This window comes from Parastagonospora nodorum (genome assembly GCF_000146915.1).
Source record: "Parastagonospora nodorum SN15 chromosome Unknown scaffold_11, whole genome shotgun sequence".
NCBI lineage: Eukaryota > Fungi > Ascomycota > Dothideomycetes > Pleosporales > Phaeosphaeriaceae > Parastagonospora > Parastagonospora nodorum.
Window position 1 is genome coordinate 1,123,804 of NW_001884559.1, and position 17,933 is coordinate 1,141,736.

A 17,933-nucleotide genomic window follows, 5' to 3' on the forward strand; every position below is an offset into this window, starting at 1 on the left:
TAGGGTCGTATTATGTCGATTCTCATGGTGTCCGTTACGGAACTTCGTGGATTAACCAAGAATTATCCTTTCAGGTTCATCATCAATCCATCCACCCTTCAATCTGCAGTCCTAACAGATATTGCGAACAGCTCCCATTGCCTAGACGAGGCCAAAAATCGCGTCTACTCCGACCCCGCGTCAAACCGTTCCTGGAACTTGTGCTGGCTGGTGCTCAGCAAGATCCAAACAGAGTTCGTCACCTCACTTCCACGACTTTTCAAATCAAAGATAGCACACTGATCAGATCCAGTCAACTCGTGCCATACTATGCCCGCTACCAGGCTTCGCAGCCGGCAATGTGGGGAGGGCATACCCCGTCGTCTGAGCAGATCACGCAGCTCACAGCGGCATTTGTGGCGGAGTGGAATTATGCGGTTGGACAGATGTTGAGACATTGGGCACAACCGCCGGTGCGGTAGATTGGAGAAACACATATGACTGGGGGAGGGTTCTAGAGGCGTTGAGCGCCTTGAGGCAATTTTTATTTGCATTCGTTTTGGAGGTCGTTCTATTTTTTTTTCTGTCCCTTCATTCTTTCTGTCATTTGTTTCGATTCTTCCGTTCTTTTCAACATCACTGTCGTGTATCTAGTCCTTCTGCTTTCGCCATTTGCGACTTCCAGCATCACTGTCGTGTCTTTTTCTTATCATTTTGTCATGTGCTTCTTTCAGTATCATATCCTTGCATCCATCCATAAGCAAGCAAGTAGACCATTGCAGCATTTTGACGGGCGACTGCTCTCCTAGAACTTCCGACTATCGTTTGTCGTGTTCGTCTTCCGATATATCAAACTTTCGGTGCTTTCTTTCTTCGTCCGCGATGCTTCCACCATTCATTCGTCTTTTCCGAGTGGCATCAATGTTTCGAGCAAGCCAGCCCAGACTGGGAAGAGTATCAAAACGTGCCGCTCGATCGAATAATTGCTTGTGTAACCACAGCGTGTGGTGTTAAGCTCCGGAGGCGATTGCTCTGCCGACAGGTTGTCGACTGTGCAGGACGACCAGCTTCGGTGATGCTGCGCTATTTAGTTCCTGGGACTACTCCAATCTGATCAACGATCGCCTCAACCATAGGACAGCAGTAAGTTGAAGCCCATGGCGAAAACAGTACATGCGATGCCAATAGCTGTCGTGTCGAGCCTGGATGGGGCAGACGAGAAAAAGATAGGATCTCCTTCCAACTCCATGTTGGCCGGCCGAGCGCTATCGTATCCATTAGTATCTCCTCAAGCAGGCACAAGCGGATGCATACATACACCACATCCGTCATATCAAAGAACGCAAACCGAATCTTCTCGCCATCCTGCAAATTCTCATTCGTCAACACCGTCGCCTCGTTCGGGAAGTCCATGATCGGAATACTCGGATAAAACCCCTTTTCCCGCATCACATAGCGCGCCTGCGCGTACAGTGCATAATTCTCCGCATTGTTGGCCGCATCGTAGGGCATTTGCGTCGACAGCACGGTCAGCAGTTTCGCGCGCGTGACGCCGTATGCGTACTTGAGCGTCTGGATGTCGCTGGGCCCGTTGGGATCTGGGCGCTCGTTCATAACGCCGGCGAGGACGGACGTGTTCATCGCGCCTTCGGTCATGCTTACCGTCCACTCCGTCGTCGAATTTGGAGGGCCAGGGACCGGGCGTGTCACGACGGCCTTGCCGATTTCAGAAAAGTGCATGACCATTCGCGCCCAGAGGGTTGCGCGGGTGTAGTACTCCATGAGCTTGTCCTTTTCGGTCTGGTCTTCTGCGTTCTTGTCGACGCGCTTTTTGAGCGGATCGAGCCGGAAGTAGTCCTCGCAGAAGACGATGTGTGGTTCATTGCCGATGTTGTATGCTGCGTGGCTTCCTTCTCTACGATTGCCAAATCGGCAGACGCCCAGTGGATCATCGCACCGCACGTGTATGTCTGAATTCGCTGGGCCTTCGCTTTCCTCGAGCTTGCCGAAGTTGGCGGCGCGCTGGAGATTGGTTTCGATCATGCTGGTGTAATTGCCGACTAGATCGGGGAGGCCGAAGAATTCTACGGCGGGCTGGCCAATGGGCTCGTAGGGTAGCGCTGCTTGGAAGATCGCTGCCATTTCTTGAAAGCCGGCGTGGATGTGGGATAGGTCGTCGGTGTCGCAGCCCTCACCACCGGTCAATGATGTTGCGTATTGAGGACCCGGTGAGCCTTTATCTTCGGCGATGATGCCATTTGGACGAGCCAGGGTATTCGTGAAGAGCGAACATGCGCTGAGTACAGGTAGTACGAGAGGAGACTGGAAGGCGAGCATGGTATTTCAGGAGAAGCGTATCGCCTGGTGCGCGTCCTTATACGTCCGGTGTATTCTGATCGTCCAGCGAAGTCGTGATACGGTTCACAACATCAGGTCGGGTGTCGTGGGCATGCAGATCGCGGTTACCAATGGCTCCATCTATGAAATTGGCTCTAGTTATCGTTTGGTCCTGCGCAAAGAAGGGAGGCGGGCTTCATTGCCCTTGTGCTGGAGTGACATCGTGAGAATGCATGGACAAGAAGTTTAGGGGACGTTGGACATTGACCAAGTTTCCCCGACCAACCTTCTCGCCATGCTCAAACGACTTGTGAGCTTCGCCTTGGCCAAGCCATTTGATAGCGTTTCAGCAATGTCATAGAAGATGGTGTTATGTGGAAAGGCCATGTGTAGGCTCGAGTTCGGACGCGAATACCGGTCGGTGTAATATGCACGCATTCTTAGTGTATTTGGTCCAGATTTACAACAGCTCAGGCCGATTCTGATGATGCTGTGTTAATATGTTACGTGCATTGGAGTGGTGGGAATGTGCATGGGGTCTGGTGTGAAGTCCGAATCGTGTTTCATGTTGCCGATCCGAGACGCGGCATATGCTGACTTGCTGACAGCAAGCGACGACTATTGGTGATAAGGAACGGCAATTGTCCAGATCGAAAGCTACAACTTTTGTAAATTAATACCGTCCACTGCTGCTGTTCCACGTGGACGAGGAACTACTAGTCGCACGGGCTTCCGCAGTCAGCCATCCACTCATAATCGAAGTCGATCATGAAAGCTTGTGGCATGCGTTCATATCGAAAAATAATGTCGAAGTCAAACAGAAATCGTTGGAAGAGAGCTCGTGACAGTACGTGAACTCTCCGTCGCTGAGCCACGCAACTATAGCAGACCACCACAGGTCAACAACCGCTTCCACACAATATGGGTTTGTACAGGCGTAGAAGGCTCTAGAGAGTAGGTTCAATGGAGATGGATCGAGCCGAGAACAAAGCAATTACTCGGAAGAATCATTGCGGCGAAGACGAATAAAGAAATTCAGTGAAGCCATCGGCAATGGCAAATTCTGTCCTATTGCATCGATCTCCGCTCGGACCTTGTTCGCCCATATCCAGCCACGCCCTGGGCCGAGACCATCATGGCTTTTGTCGCGACCATGGCACGTCTAGCATCAACTCGACGATTCGCCAACGGCTAGAGCTCCGATGAGCCATGTGAGCATGTGGCTTCTATACTCCAATAAGCTAGGTACGCCACGGGCCGCGAGCGCGAAGTTTGTTTGCCCCGCTTTATCGATGGCGCCGTCGATACCTCGGTATGCAGGTGCTCTCGAGGATTTTGTAGTAACAGTAGCAAGGTGATGTGGAAGCTGGGGCTTGGATATAAGACGGACGGAGAGGGGTACCTGAGCTCGGTATATAGTTGGGTGTGCAGGGAGGTATTCTCTCGTTACTGACAAAGTTCATTCCCTCCAGCCTTGCACTCAAAATGCGTTTCATCATCCCATCTCTACTCGCATTCGTGCCACTGGCCTTTGCTCAAATCAACGGCACAAACGGCATCGGCAGCACTCCCCAGCAACGAAACTCCATCTCCGCCCACCAAGCTCAGAAAATCATCAGCAGCGCTGTCGCCAACGCGACCGCTCTGAACGTCCCTCAAAACATCGCCGTTGTCGACCCATCGGGCTTACTCGTCGCCTTTCAGCGCATGGACAACGCTTTCCCTGGCTCAATCGATATTTCTCAGAGGAAGGCAAGGACAGCGGTGCTGTTTAATGGATTGGCTTCGGGAGATTTGTATGCTGCAGTCCAGCCTGGCGCGCCGCTTTACGGTCTTGAGAACAGCAACGGGGGACTGATTGTGTTTGGTGGTGGTTATCCAGTCTACCTCAATGGCAAGTTGATTGGAGGTGTTGGTGTTAGCGGCGGTACGGTCCCGCAGGACATGGAGGTCGCACAGGCAGGAATATTGGGAATTGGTGCCAACTTCACCCAGCCATCGTGAAGTGATCAAAGAAGTGGTCTGAAGGAAGGAGTTTCTTGTTAGTATCCAGCACCAATGTGCTACAATAGTAATTTGTAAACTCTCCATTGTCAATGCCAGATCACACGTGGGGCAGTCGTTTATCGAGGCTGTGCATCAGGCACCCATCTTCTGCTGTTCGTCCTTGTAAATTAATTTGAGTTTGAGATCAGTACGCATTGCCTGATCTACTATGTTCCCATATTCCGTATCCATACTTTCCGACCATGGCTTCCCAACCGCCCCATTCCGTAACCGAACTCTCCGTCCCAAACTTTGGTATACAAACCGCCCTCCACCAGCGCGGCAACATTTTCTACCTCGTCTTTCCCCGCGCGTACGGGGTGTTAGACGGCCAGAAGTTATACGCGCAGCTAAATTACTCTCGTTTGACGGAATCGCGGCATCGATTCTGGCACCGTGAAGGTGCTGGGCGCGATTGGACAATATCGTTTCCAGATTTGATGGGCGTGAAGCCAACAATATTCAGAGATGTTGGTGTGAGCAGAACTGTGAAGGTGGGTAGCGGAGAAGTGGAAGAACGGTTGACTGAAGTAGTCTTGGACGAGGAGACGTTTTGTCAACGATGTGCTTGGTGTGGAAAGTGGGAACAGAGCTATCACTGGTCGATGCGGTTTATCAGGATGACTGACTCGCCTCTATTTTGGTGCGGGGTAGGTGAAAACTGTCAATGTTGAAAAGAGATGCTGACTAGGTAGGATTGCTCGAGGATGCCCAAGTTGTGGTCTCCAAATTGGTGGCAGGATCCCGAAAGGTTGGACGATAGTGTGTACTTCTTCAGCTCGCTTTCTTGATATAAGCCCATCATAGCCGACCGGTATGTGTCTGTCTGGAATAGAAAATAGACGCTAGAGGCGGTCATCATCGATAGCGATCGTGCAGTATGCCCCAGGTGGGGTCGAAGTATCGTCCAAAGCCGCGTATCTCGTTCATCCTGTTGAAGCAAGTCTGACAAAGCTGATATCGTTGGCCTCTCCTCCCGCATCGCCCATGCCTCCTCCAGTCTTTTTCCCAGTCTGGATCCGGCACGCCGTATGTGTCCACCGGCCCGCGTTTCCAATTGACATCGGCGGGTCTTCGCAACCGTAGGTCTTCAAACACGCACGGGAAGCCATTTCTGTCGCCGTCAAACTCTGCCAACCAGTCGCAGCGTTGCTCACGAGCTTTTGTGTAGCACCTCGTACACAGCTGGCCTCGGTGACGGACGGTACCACAGGCTCGTGAGTCTTGTGGATTGAAACTGCGTCGCCAGCTCTCCCTGCAGAATTTGGGATCTTTGCATGCGCATGGATATGACCATCCTTTTGATATTCGTTCTTCACATTCGCGCTCTAGTTGATGGTGGTATTCGTCGATAAGGCGTATCAGATCCTGACGATCAGGGTGATTGTCGGCTTGCTTCCGAAGAGCCTCGAAGCTCATGTTCCTACACCATGAGCAAATGTTTGGCCCTTGTTCTTGTCCACCTGGTTTTGAACTGCATGCCGCTCCGAACGCGCAGTGCGGTCGTGGTGGAGGTGCGAGCATCATCTGCACCCTAAACAGCAGGCTACTGTCACTGGCGTTAGCTAGCTTGGGTGACACAGAAAAGCAAAAGGCTTACAATGATTCGACACCCAATGCTGTACTTCAAGCAAGGGTAGTATTGTAGCCCTCTACGTCGTCATCGTCCTCTTCCTCCCCGTCCCCCACGTCTTCCAGTACTGTCAAAGACCTCTCCAGCTCTTCATGGCAAAGGGCTGTAGGTGTGAAATATTGGAGAACTTTGAGTTTCCGGTCTCGCCTGTTCCAGCACTTCTTGCAGGCTTTTCCCTTCCGCCGAACTGTCTTACAGTTCAGGCGAGTGCCTCGGAGATTTAGGTCACGATAGCGCCACCGACAGTGCTCGAAGTCCGGGTCCTCAAAACAGCAAAGGTAATGACCGCAGTTTTCTGTGTTTTGCTTCCTGTTTTGTCTGATGGCGTATTCCTCTTCCACGAGCGCTAGTGCAGAAGCGTTGGTATATGCCCAAGTGCGAAGTTGTCGGCAGTCGTAGCGTTTCAAACAGGCAATGCAGACCTTGTCTGGATGGTGCACCTTCCTCCCAATACCAAGGCAGTAACCTAGAGCTATGCAATATACGATGGGTGGAGGTTTAAAGTCTGTGTGAGAAGCTGTAGACATCGGGTAGCACCGAAAGTGTGTCGATCCGGAAGCCCGCTGACCTCCGTCTTACTTGATCGGCCCTCGATTTCTTAGCCTAACGTTCCTGCATTGAGGCTTAGTCCAGCCGGTGGTATCTTGTGCAAACGTACGATGAAACAGTCACAGGGCGTTGCTTGAGTCGTGCTCGTGAACATCCCCCACGTCTTGCGCAGTACAGTGACGAGATATAAAAGCATTGATGAGGAATCTCTGCACAGGGCACGAATATCCGACCCACTGTGATTCTGTGAGACAAGCTGAGTCCATGTGACCGAGCTTAGAAGCGTCTGGCGTATGTAGGGACAACGGCTATGGCCACCGCCCAAGGATCCTTGTCAGAGGCCAGAAGCCTCTGATTCGCTATCTCAAGCGCGGCGGGGCGGTGTAGACGTTCCAAGAAATTGTCAGATTGAGTGCATGGCGATCGACATCACCTCATTGGCAATTCATGGAGAGAGTGATGCTTTCTCGGGTGACTTGAGGTGGTGACGCTGCCCACGCTATGGTCACTCCTGGGCAGCCCTCAGCAAATCACGGCCCAACAGAATGGCTGAGGGGGCCATAGCGGAGCTGACTTGGTACTTGCCTGACCATTGACGGGCAATGTACTTGAATACGTTTAGTTTTGGGATTGCCGCTAGCGAGACTGCGCCTATGTCCGTTGGTTGAAGTTGTCCTTTAGAGGCTCACTGGTCGATCAGAGGAGCGCTAAGAGCTGTGTGTCGCCGGATGACTTCACCAGGGCGGATTAATGTTCTCGAAGGTTACCGTGCACGTACACGGTCCCTGGAAAGATCTCCACGTACGCGAATTTCCAAGTCAAGGCCCATGACTCGTCTCGGAGCCCAAAGGCCTTATGTTGTATCAACCTCCGGAGACATCCATAACGTGTCGATATCGATGATCGTTCCTCGCTCTTAATGCAGGGAGAACACCAAGGCTGCTTTGATGCAGTATCTCAGTGTGTATGGTAAATATTGTAATCGTTACGCTGATTGTGCTTATGCAGGCAAGTTGCGACGAAATGACCGGTCGTTGTGGATGCCTTGTGCGACCCAAGTCTTCTCCCCGGAACCAGCACCCGGCAATCAGATGCCGGGAAATGTGCAACCTCGTATCTATCAAGTTCATCAGTTGGCGTGTCCACGAGTCCGCGGCTACGATTTTGGCGAATGGGCCAGACCAACAAATTCGGTTTGATGACTCGAGCAAATCACCGTTGCGTGGCAGGTTTCATTGGAGTTGTTTTATTGTCGAAGGCCTAAGCGTCGCACATCTCCACATCCGCTGTGTAATTGACGCTAAATTGGATTTGGCCTGCGGCATCATGAACCGAAGACTCGGATGCCATGCTCAATCCAGAGTCGCTTGCCATGACACTGATGTCGCTTGCATTACACCGCATGAGTAGTGACACCTCATGTCGAAGCTGCTCAAGATTGTAATCACCTGAGCGGACAAAGTCAAAGGTGCGGTTATCGCAGCAGACTCTGATATGGTCACAAGTAGATTCGGCCTCGGTTAGTCCCAGCGATGGTAGTGAGGGAACATTGTGCTCAGGATGACTACGACGACGTCCCCAATATGCTGGACCTGGTCAGATTGCGACTCATACAAAGCTCCGTTCCGAGACGTACCCTGACAGCCAAAGCAGTAGTGCAGCGAGCGGTCATCGGATGGACCAATCCCTCGGCCATCCACATACATCGGGTAGGCGTGTGTTATGGGTCGCTTATCAGCGCAGGAGCAGCATATCTTCATTAGCAGTGCGCATGCGCTTGCGTGTTTGTGGATGCAATGCACTGGAACCTCTGCATGCAACATGTGCTGCGCGGGCTTTCTTCTTTGGAACTTGAGCGGAGCGTCCGTGTTGTTATCGTGAGTCGGGGTCGTGGAGGGCCTGGAGGATGGATTACTGCATTTCCTTTTGTGGCCGACGGCTTGGTCTAGATAGCTGGTCGCAGAGCGCTTCAGGGATCGCATGCTTGGTGGTTGTTTCCGGTACTTCGGTACTACCTCATGCCTGTGATGATGAGATGGTTACACTTATATACTTGTGTGGTACAACACTGCCTGGATGATGCAGCCGCCGTATTCATGCACATTGAGCTGTGTACTGCCATTTTGAGGACTGCAGCCTGGCGCCGCGCCTGTACGGCGCCAATCGTTCGCGTTCATGGCCATTTGTGCCAGGCCGCCCATCACGGCAGCCTCGTAGAGTCTGACAATGCGCAGCGAAGCTCCGCAATAATGAGTCAATAATTGTCGTGGCTCAGCTGCCTCTTTGTCGAGATGACAAGCCTCGGAATCTGGATGACCTCGGGAGCCACTCGGGAAGCCCACATGTCCTTGCCGAATCCGTCTTTAGCGCCCCGGTGCCTATCATCGGTGAGGACGACACTCCCCGAACCCAAAAACCATTCACATTGCTCAATAGCTGTAATGTGGACTGTGAAGAAGCATTAATCAATCCCCACTTCATGTTGAACAAGCCTAGATTGAGTATTGACGTTGTTTCGCTTTTGGAACATGAGTTCTCCAACGAGGTGGTGTACTACCTCTACCTCTCCTTCATGGGTCGGAGTATAGATCCGCCGATGAGACTGAATCTTCTGCAATGCTCCGTGCACTTGAATCATCCTCAGTCTCCGAGGGATCGTTCTCTACCTTCGTTAAGGCAGGACGACTTTGTACACTACGTCGCCTTGCTTCGTCTCCAACCTTCTCATAATCTCGCTCTTTCTTTGCCCTCTGCCACTCCATCTTCGCATCCTCGTACTGTTCTTGGGTCCCATCCGGCCCATCCTGTGAGGCTGCATATTCTGCCAGCTCTCTATCGCCAGCCAGCGCCACTTCGAGTTCAACTTTGAAGTTCCTTGACTCCCGACTTGTCCATGGGGACCTCAAAAGATGCACAAATTCTTCGGTCCATCCTGTTCCCAATGCATCGATTCCAAAGCCCCGGATCTTCCTGCTAAGAGCGGCCTGCAAATCTTTTGTGTCTGTCACCTTCAGTGCCATGTACTCATCAGTAGCGAGGCGGCCGGCTAGCGTCTGTCTTCTTGTCTTCCTCAACAAGACGTCGTCTCGACAAAGCGCGGCGAGCTGATACGGAATCGCTTTATGACGATTCACGGGTGTGCATTGGTGCCAAAAGTAATTTTGCAGCTGCTCGATCACGCATTCCATCGGTATGCACAGCTTCTCGCTTGGCTGGACCACGTATTCCTGAACGACATGAGCTTCGTAAGTGTCGAGTATTGGCTTCAAGACAATGTGAGAGAGGTAAAGTATCTTTTCGCGCTCAAGAACCTTCATAAGGCATGGTCCGCCATATGGACTCTGGAAGAATTCGTGCTTGCTTTGCTTGGCGGCGGAGGAGAGGGACGAAGAGGTAATAGAATACATGAAGATGAGGACATCGAGGAGGAAGTGCTGGAGGATTTTGATGCGTGTTGCCATTGAAGGGTGGACACTGAGGAGAAGGCCAGATGGTGTTATGGTGTCCGCGGCGGCAGCCTCATGTTCGTCGGATGAGTATTCTGAAGCACTATTTTCATCCTCCTCAAGATCCTTTGCCACAACATATATCTCATCCAAGGTTTTGTCAAGTTTTGAGAACGCCGACTGCACTTCATCAACGGGCTCTTCAAGCCACGGGAGTGGCTGCTTTTCTGCTTTTTGCTCTTCCGTCATAGCTAGCACTTCTCTAGAGTCGTGCCACTGACATGTAATGTCACTGGAAGCACTTTGGTCAATAGATTCAGCTTCAGCTTCAGCTTCAGAGGAGCCAACATAATAGTAATGTGAAGAAGACCGTGACGTCGACTCCGTGCTACTGGCAGGACGAGACGAGAAGACCTCCATGTTTGAAAGAATGATGAGAAGAGACGTGTCTGAAACGATTCGGAAAAGAGACCCGCAGGGTTTTCTCCTTAAGCATAATTATCTTGGGCCAGTATCGGTTCGGCTGTGGTACAACACCCGAAGAAAGCCATTTTGTATGGCACCTAGTAGTTGGGGTCCATTCTTGAGAGAGTTCCATGGATAACTTCCGGAAAACTAGTGGTATCGAGTGTCTGGATACGGATACGATACTACATGTTGTCAACTATGATGCAGGCTGACTAAGGTGCAGCAGGTGGCAGGCGGTCTGATAGCCTGAAGCTATACACCAAGCATCAATGTCGTTTCTAAAACCTAGCAGTACCGTATATAGCTTCAGAAGATCAGTTCATGAATAGGACTGTGTCTAATTTCCTTTGTGGTTCACACTAATCACACGCCGTCCAAGGATTGCGAGAGAATGAATTCCGGGTCCATATGTCGCGAAGCTGTAGTATCACAGTTCCTTGAGATACCACAGACAAAAATCGGATATTTCAGCCAGACAACGCTTCAGACTACACGCTGAGCGCATGTACTGTAATGAGAAGCTGTTTTCGTTAGCTTCCTGGGCCGAGTGGAAAGGTCCTCAAAGGCGACAGCGATGTAGAGCAGGTCAATAGAGAACATTCAGGTTGAGTGAGAAATCATAACAGACGGGCTGGCCGACAAAGACCTTACATCCGCAGACAACACAGGAAGAGTGTCGTTGTGATAGACGATGGAAGAAGTGGAGTCGCTGGCATCGGATTTCGTTAGCCTCGCCAAGCGCTAGCGTACTGACCCATGCCAGGCGGTGGCAGAATACCCAAAAAGTTCTGGATGTCGCGAAAGGCACCGCAGCATCGCAAGTGGAAGCACAATCGCAATTGTTCGCATACACGCGTAAAGCTCTATCGTACTGTTCGACATAACAGGCTGCGAAAATAGCTCAGTTGCGCGAGCATAGCCACCGACATGGCCACCGAGCGAGGCTCCAAAGCCGTAGCCACGCAACCGCGGCGCAAATCGGCTGCACCCGTTGACGACGAAGATGCGCGCGCGCTTGCACAGTATACGGAAAAGGCGACGCAACAATACGGAAGAGGCGAGAAGATCAAGTCGAAATCTGTAAAGGACAGGAAACTGCGCTCGAATTTGCGGACATTGGAAGCAAAGAACAAGCAGGCGGCGATAGAAGCAAAGAATGTCGAAATCCTGCTGGAGAACAACGCCGGCCTTATTGAGCCTGAAAATGAATTGGAGCGGACCTACCAAGTCCGGCAAGACGACATCAAGCAGGCAGTGGGTGTTGAGACGGCAAAGAAGGGCTTCGAGCTGCGGTTAGACGGACTAGGACCGTACGACGTGTGCGAATACAGCAGAAACGGTCGCGATTTGCTTATCGCATCGAGAAAAGGCCATGTCGCGACCTTTGACTGGAGAGACGGCAAGCCTGGCTGCGAACTACAACTCAACGAAACCGTACGAGATGCGCGATGGCTGCATGTTAGCAACCAGAAGAACTTTGCAGTGGCGCAGAAGAAATGCGTCTACATATACTCTGGAGACGGCGTAGAGCTGCATCAGCTGAAGAACCACTCTGAGGCCACACACCTCGAATACCTCCCATACCACTTCCTCCTCGCATCAGTATCGACCGCAGGCATATTACGGTATACCGACGTCTCGACGGGTCAATCGCTCGCACAGCTTTACACGAAACTGGGCCCCCCCACAGCTTTTGCACAGAATCCGCACAACGCCATCCTACACGTAGGACATCAAAAAGGTCTCGTCACATTATGGTCGCCCAATAGCGCCGCCCCACTCGTCAAACTGCTTCCCCACCACGGCCCGGTGAGGAGCATGGCAGTCGACAAATCCGGCACATACATGGTCAGCACATCACAAGACCGACGCATGAGTGTCTGGGATATTCGCATGTTCCGAGAAATCCACACACATCACCTCCGCCTCCCCGGCCAAACCATATCCATTTCTGACCGCAACCTCACCTCCGTCGGCTACGGCACCCAACTCAGCATCTTCAAGTCCGACATCTTCACCCGCGCCGCCGACGCCAGCTCAACGCAGCCCTACATGAACTGGGGCGGCGACGGCCTCTCCATCTCGCGCGTCCGCTACTGCCCTTTCGAAGACGTCCTCGGCGTCGCCCACGAGCGCGGCTTCTCCAGCATCATCGTGCCCGGCGCCGGCGAGCCCAACCCCGACTCCATGGAGCAAGGCCTCAACCCGTACGAAACCTCCAAGCAGCGCCGCGAAACCGAAGTCCACGCGCTCCTCGAAAAGCTGCAGCCCGAAATGATCGCGCTCGACCCCAATTTCGTGGGTAACCTCGATCTCGCATCTGAGGAGCAGCGGAAGCGCGAGAAGGACCTCGATAGGAAGCCCGAGGATAAGATTGCCAAGTTGAAGCAGAGGGGTAGGGGACGGAACAGTGCGCTCAGACGCTTTTTGAGGAAGAGTGGGAGCAAGAATGTTATTGATGAGGAGAAGGAGAGGGCAAGGGAGGTGGTGGAGCAGCGCAAGAAGAGGAACGAGGAGAAGAGGGAAAGGCTGAAGAAGGAGTATGGGCCGGCGTTGGAGAGGTTTGCGCGCAAGGGGAATCAGACATAGACGCTCCTGTCTTGAAGAGTTCGGGCGTTGATGAATGGGGAAAAGTATCAGCATTGTTTGGCGTTATGCGTAGTGGCTGTGATGGGTGTATATACCACGGGAATCGCAATGCAGCGTGGACAGGGTCATTCGTCGAAATAGATCAATGCATTCGATACGCCGTTCCCGTTTTGTCTATCTAAACCCCCACCCAATATTCATGCATCGTAAAAGTCATGTAACCCTACCTTACCTTACCTTTCCTTTCCCTCCCACATTCCACTACTCATCAGCCCTCCACATGCGACTTCCCCTGGGCCACACCCTCTTATACAAGCTGACCGCCACCGCATCCATTGGATTAATCTTGCCATCAAAGTTTGCCTTGAAGTATCCATGCGTACCCAGACTCTCCTTGATAAATCCACTTCTTCCGCGCTTGGTCCAAAGCGGCAGACTCTTGAACCACCTGACGTCAGTATCGTGGAAGAACATGTATCGCACCGTGACGACGCGCTTGTTGATCTTGTACGGGTGGCCCGTGAGAATGATGCGTTTCGCGATGATGCGGTTGGACGATGGCGGGAGGGATGTTCCCGTGCCGACTAGACGCAGGGAAGAAGTTGTCAGATCCTCGGGATCGGTGCGCTGGAAGAAGAGTAATGGGACGTTGCCCCATGTTAGCGGTCCGATGAAGGATGCGATGGCTGAGTGGCCTGGGTGCAAGTAGCGGTCGAATTTGTGCACGTTGTTGGGCGTGTTGCCGGCTTGAGAGAAGAGCGGGTTGATGACCATGCGGCGAGGGCCGCACTGCACGATGAGCTCGGTTTTGGAGCGGATGGGCGCTTCGTGCTCCGAAGATACGAGCATGCTGTAGTTGCATGCTACGCGCTTGTGTTCGTGGCGCAGGAGAGAGAAGGCGGCGAGTGGTCGAGATGAGTTTTGGAAGGATAGAGGAACGCCGCGGAGGTGAACGTTGACTCTCGTGCCAGGCGCGACACCGCCAGCCCAGGCTTCACGCATGAATTTTGTTGCAGTGCGCTTGTAGTCTGAGATTTCGAGGAGGCGCTGCCACTCTTGGGGCTCATATGGTCGGTCCTCTTCAGTTTCCCAGACACTAGACCTGAGACTCTTCAGTCCTCGGTACTTGATCAAACGCTCGCGAGCGTTGACATTTGGATGCAGCTCGATCTCGTCAGGGAATTCGAGATCTTCGTCTTGCTCGGTTTTCCTGGTCTTGCGGTACGCCTCAATCTGCTCGGCCTCGTCTTCTGGTGCAGGATCCATAAACATTTCTGATTGAGGATACTCCGAAGGCCCGCCCTCAGTCATGGCTTTTCCGTCAACATCCATGCCCTCCTCGCCATCTGCGGGGTGTGCTGCTGGATCCTGTGCGGTCTCGGACACGTCCTCCATGTCAAAATCCTCGAGGTCAGAGCCCGAGTCAGACACATCGTCGAGGTACCATGCGCTCTGGTATTTACTGGTGCCCTTTGGTAGTCGCTTGGGCTTTGTTGGTGCGTTCTCCTCCTCTTCGTCTGAAAAGTAGTGGTGGTCGTCCAGCAGAACTCCTTTGCGCTCTGACGGTGCTACCGAGGCTGCGTAGTTTGTCACGTCGTCCATGATGGTCTCTTCCGGCGCAAGATCGGCCAAATCGTCCTGCTCTTCTGTTGGCTGTTCTAGGATGCCATCATTTTCTCCGTCAACCATCATGTCTTCAACTTTGCCCTTCTTCTTGACTTCTAGTGGTGCCGCCACGATTTTGTCAATCTGGAAGTCACCCCAATCGCCGACTTGGACCAGCCTGTCGGCCTTGAGACCAAGACCTCGTACGACACCAGTGAGCACAACCTCGCTAGTCCCGTTCTCGTTGACTGCAGATTTCCCCCCTTCCCATGCAATGTCTTCGATGAACATGTAACTCCTTTGGTCTCTCCATCTCACCCCCTTGGTCGTGGTTGTGCAAAGCGATCGGACCAGGTTCGATGCTTCTTGTCGGTTGTCGAGAGAGTAGACGCGCTCAGTAGCTGGTAGCCAGTGTGTGATGTACGACTTGAGTGAGGAGATGACTTGCGGCTTCGCCTTTGCTGGTTCAACCTTGTCGAGTGATTGTACCACAGTAAATGTGTTTGAGATGCCCTGGCTCTCCACTGACTTTAGGATGAGCTCGCCCTCGGCGTCCACCTCTTCTGATGCGGACAGTATGAAAACCACAAAGTCGGCGATGCGGCAGGCATCCAAACACTCCAGCAAGTCTCGCTTGACGACCAGGTACTGTATCTTCTGCTTGAATCGGTCGACATTTGTCCTTGTCCACCCCGCCTCGGGCACTTCTTCTTCAATGTCAAGGGCGGCGTTGAGGCTGCGTGCAGCTGCTGCGGTGGATATGTCGGAGCACAACGGGACGAGAGCAACAATGCGTGGCGCACCATCCTTGCCAGCGAAGACGTTGGTGTTCTTCGCATGCTCGCTGTCCTTGTTCAGGCGCATCTGCTTCGCGCGGTTGCGACGGTCGAATTTAGACATGACTTGCTGGTGTGGGGTTCTGCGGACGCCCCGTTCAAATGACAATCCTTCGACTTTGCCTGTGGGACTTGTCAGTATATTGCAGCGCAACAGGCGCAGTGAATGTACCCTTGCTAATCTCCTTCAATGCGCCTTTGGTGGCATGTCGCGCCTTGAAGCCCTTCTTGTTCTGCTTGGTAGTGCTGCGGTGGTGGTGCGACTGCACTGCGACGGGTCCCATGTTGCCGCTGCCGCCTGCCTTGAATCTGAAGGGAATAGACGCCACTTTGAGGATGTACTCGCGAAAATACTGGGGTGGTCTCGTGTAAGTGCGGGACACGAGATAATTTTGGCCGCCGCTTATCGATAGGAATTTCGCTGCCCTCGGCTGTGGCGTCATCCTAGCCTAGCGCGATAGACATGCGTCTTCCTTCACACACACGTCTATTGAGATCACGCATATCTCCAGGATTCGCAATCCTTTTACGAGATTTTCCATCTGCACAGCACCGGGGAACATCAGCACCTAGCAGGCTTGCGTGCATTTGCGTACGAATAAATGTTCTTGTAGACCAGGGCCAAGGTTTTGATATCAAGGAGAAAGGGGTTTTGCTGCTGTAGATTTCGGTAATGCTTCAGGCTTCTGTTTCAAGACATACCTCTCGTTTGCCGTACACCATGGCCAATGCGGGTTGCTTCGTTCTCCAGGTTTGGCATGCGGACCTCTTAAAACGAGGCACACGATACATGGAACCTGAAAGATGAGATCGATAAACTGTATTTCACTTACCTCTCCGCGCAGGTTTTCGAGGAGCAGGATACTGCCAATAACTGTATAGAATATAGCCCAAGGCTCTCTCACTTGCTTCCCAATTGCATGGAATCACCGCCCGTACCCGCCTTCACCTTCCCGTTGAGCACAAACAAACGGAAACTGCAGTAGCGGTACGGCAGACCAAGCCTCCACCAGCGTCTTCTCACCGGTACAAGACTTGCTATCTATCCTCCGTCTTCCTTCCTTCTTCGACACCACAACACTCTCTTCTGAATCAATTGCACACAACTCTCGCCATCATGCCAACCCGCAATGCCCGCAATGCCCGCAATCGCCAGGCCCACGCGTACAGCCAGAGCGAAATTGACAGGTAAAACGTCGCGTAGCTGTTGCCAGCTTGCGAGCCTGAGTGCCACTGAATGACGCTAATAGCCTCCCAGTCTCATGGGCGTTCCCATTCCCACAAGAATCAGGTGTGGTCGATGCGAGAGAAATCTACCGCAAACTCAATACTCCACCAGACAGCTCACAGATCTCCGCTGGCAGGTCAGGACTGCTGGTAACTACACCCAGCCCATCAACTGTCGTCGGTGTACCGGCGAACCGCTCGTCGAGATCGAGTGCTTCATGTGCCACAAGACCAAGGGTCTAGAAGAGTTCGCCAAGAGTCAGCGCTGCAGTCCTGATCATGCTGTACGTGAAAGAATTATCTATGGTTGCAATGAAACTCACATAATGGTAGCAATGCTTCAAATGCACTGAGGAACTAGTCACTCGTCTGCCTCCCGCTCATAGGGGAGGAAGAGGATTCGTGACTCCAGACACCGCCAACGGCCACACGCCAGACTACTGGACGTCGGCCCCATCCGACTTTGAGTCCTCTGGTGTAAGTCTCATATGCTGTTCCATTGTCGAATACTACTAGGACGGAAACGTGCTGACAAACACAGTGGAGTGCCAATGGCGACGCCAATGCTCTTGAAGACGGCGGTGTACCATTGTCCCAGGACTTCCAACGCGGCCTTTCTATCAGTGGCTCAACCTCGGGTCCGCTGATCGAGACCGATAGCGAGGTTTCGTACCAAGGACGTAACGGCATCAACGATGGTTGGAGCGAGGCGCGGTCCGGACATACCGGGTCGTGGCATACGGGCACCAGGTCAACTGCGGCAGGCAGCGGAATCAACAGCAATGGTTTCAATCCAAATGCCTATGGTCGCCCATTAGCCACGTCAAATGCTGGCACACAGCGTAGCTACCCGTCCAGTGTTGCCGAGCACTCCGAGATGTCGGGTTCACGCCAGTTTCCGAGAGTCCGAGCGTTTAGGCCTGGCGATTCTTCGGATACCTCTGCTGGTCCGGTTCGTAGCCCCTTCGTGGTAAGCGAACCTTGATGTACTTCACCCTGAAAAGGAGCTAACGAACTCGCAGAGGCCTGCCGGAGATACGACGCGTGAGCTTGACCAATCCTGGCAGTCTGACTCTGAGGAAGAGGACGACGACGATGATGATGACAGCGACGGCGACAACACAACTATCTGATTGTACTATGGCGTATGCTGCAGTCAGTCTTCGAAAAGTGCTTGCTGAACTCAGTTACTTAACACGGCAACTGGCAGGGTTTGGA

At 52.6% G+C, this 17,933-nt stretch overlaps 10 protein-coding genes across 10 annotated transcripts; 5 read left to right on the forward strand and 5 right to left on the reverse strand.

Annotated features, from left to right (window-relative positions):
• Positions 1-12: 12 nt before the first annotated feature.
• Positions 13-461, forward strand: SNOG_07803 (hypothetical protein; the record flags this gene model as incomplete). The annotated part of the gene is made up of 2 exons (XM_001798078.1): positions 13-233; positions 293-461. 2 exons carry the CDS (start codon positions 13-15, stop codon positions 459-461), a joined length of 390 nt encoding a protein of 129 aa, XP_001798130.1.
• Positions 462-1,105: 644 nt separating this feature from the next.
• SNOG_07804 (hypothetical protein) lies at positions 1,106-2,316 on the reverse strand (the record flags this gene model as incomplete). The annotated part of the gene is made up of 2 exons (XM_001798079.1): positions 1,106-1,244; positions 1,298-2,316. The coding sequence occupies 2 exons, from the start codon at positions 2,314-2,316 to the stop codon at positions 1,106-1,108; spliced, it is 1,158 nt and encodes a 385-aa protein (XP_001798131.1).
• Positions 2,317-3,737: 1,421 nt separating this feature from the next.
• Positions 3,738-4,451, forward strand: SNOG_07805 (hypothetical protein). The gene has a single exon (XM_001798080.1). The coding sequence runs from the start codon at positions 3,802-3,804 to the stop codon at positions 4,318-4,320; it is 519 nt and encodes a 172-aa protein (XP_001798132.1). The 5' UTR covers positions 3,738-3,801; the 3' UTR covers positions 4,321-4,451.
• Positions 4,452-4,565: 114 nt separating this feature from the next.
• On the forward strand, positions 4,566-4,891 carry SNOG_07806 (hypothetical protein; the record flags this gene model as incomplete). Its single annotated transcript, XM_001798081.1, has 2 exons — positions 4,566-4,838; positions 4,865-4,891. The coding sequence occupies 2 exons, from the start codon at positions 4,566-4,568 to the stop codon at positions 4,889-4,891; spliced, it is 300 nt and encodes a 99-aa protein (XP_001798133.1).
• A 329-nt stretch (positions 4,892-5,220) lies between these two features.
• SNOG_07807 (hypothetical protein) lies at positions 5,221-6,522 on the reverse strand (the record flags this gene model as incomplete). The annotated part of the gene is made up of 3 exons (XM_001798082.1): positions 5,221-5,911; positions 5,963-5,981; positions 6,192-6,522. The coding sequence occupies 3 exons, from the start codon at positions 6,520-6,522 to the stop codon at positions 5,221-5,223; spliced, it is 1,041 nt and encodes a 346-aa protein (XP_001798134.1).
• Positions 6,523-7,804: 1,282 nt separating this feature from the next.
• On the reverse strand, positions 7,805-8,745 carry SNOG_07808 (hypothetical protein; the record flags this gene model as incomplete). The annotated part of the gene is made up of 3 exons (XM_001798083.1): positions 7,805-8,130; positions 8,181-8,566; positions 8,609-8,745. The coding sequence occupies 3 exons, from the start codon at positions 8,743-8,745 to the stop codon at positions 7,805-7,807; spliced, it is 849 nt and encodes a 282-aa protein (XP_001798135.1).
• A 369-nt stretch (positions 8,746-9,114) lies between these two features.
• SNOG_07809 (hypothetical protein) lies at positions 9,115-10,410 on the reverse strand (the record flags this gene model as incomplete). The annotated part of the gene is made up of 1 exon (XM_001798084.1): positions 9,115-10,410. The coding sequence occupies one exon, from the start codon at positions 10,408-10,410 to the stop codon at positions 9,115-9,117; it is 1,296 nt and encodes a 431-aa protein (XP_001798136.1).
• Positions 10,411-11,385: 975 nt separating this feature from the next.
• SNOG_07810 (hypothetical protein) lies at positions 11,386-13,047 on the forward strand (the record flags this gene model as incomplete). Its single annotated transcript, XM_001798085.1, has 1 exon — positions 11,386-13,047. The coding sequence occupies one exon, from the start codon at positions 11,386-11,388 to the stop codon at positions 13,045-13,047; it is 1,662 nt and encodes a 553-aa protein (XP_001798137.1).
• Positions 13,048-13,308: 261 nt separating this feature from the next.
• Positions 13,309-16,211, reverse strand: SNOG_07811 (hypothetical protein; the record flags this gene model as incomplete). The annotated part of the gene is made up of 4 exons (XM_001798086.1): positions 13,309-15,611; positions 15,661-15,841; positions 15,974-16,057; positions 16,191-16,211. 4 exons carry the CDS (start codon positions 16,209-16,211, stop codon positions 13,309-13,311), a joined length of 2,589 nt encoding a protein of 862 aa, XP_001798138.1.
• Positions 16,212-16,605: 394 nt separating this feature from the next.
• SNOG_07812 (hypothetical protein) lies at positions 16,606-17,848 on the forward strand (the record flags this gene model as incomplete). Its single annotated transcript, XM_001798087.1, has 4 exons — positions 16,606-16,676; positions 16,828-16,999; positions 17,257-17,685; positions 17,738-17,848. The coding sequence occupies 4 exons, from the start codon at positions 16,606-16,608 to the stop codon at positions 17,846-17,848; spliced, it is 783 nt and encodes a 260-aa protein (XP_001798139.1).
• Positions 17,849-17,933: the final 85 nt, after the last annotated feature.

Excerpts from the sequence above, each read along its gene's own strand:
- SNOG_07805 (XM_001798080.1), top strand. The coding sequence starts at position 3,802 with ATGCGTTTCATCATCCCATCTCTACTCGCATTCGTGCCACTGGCCTTT.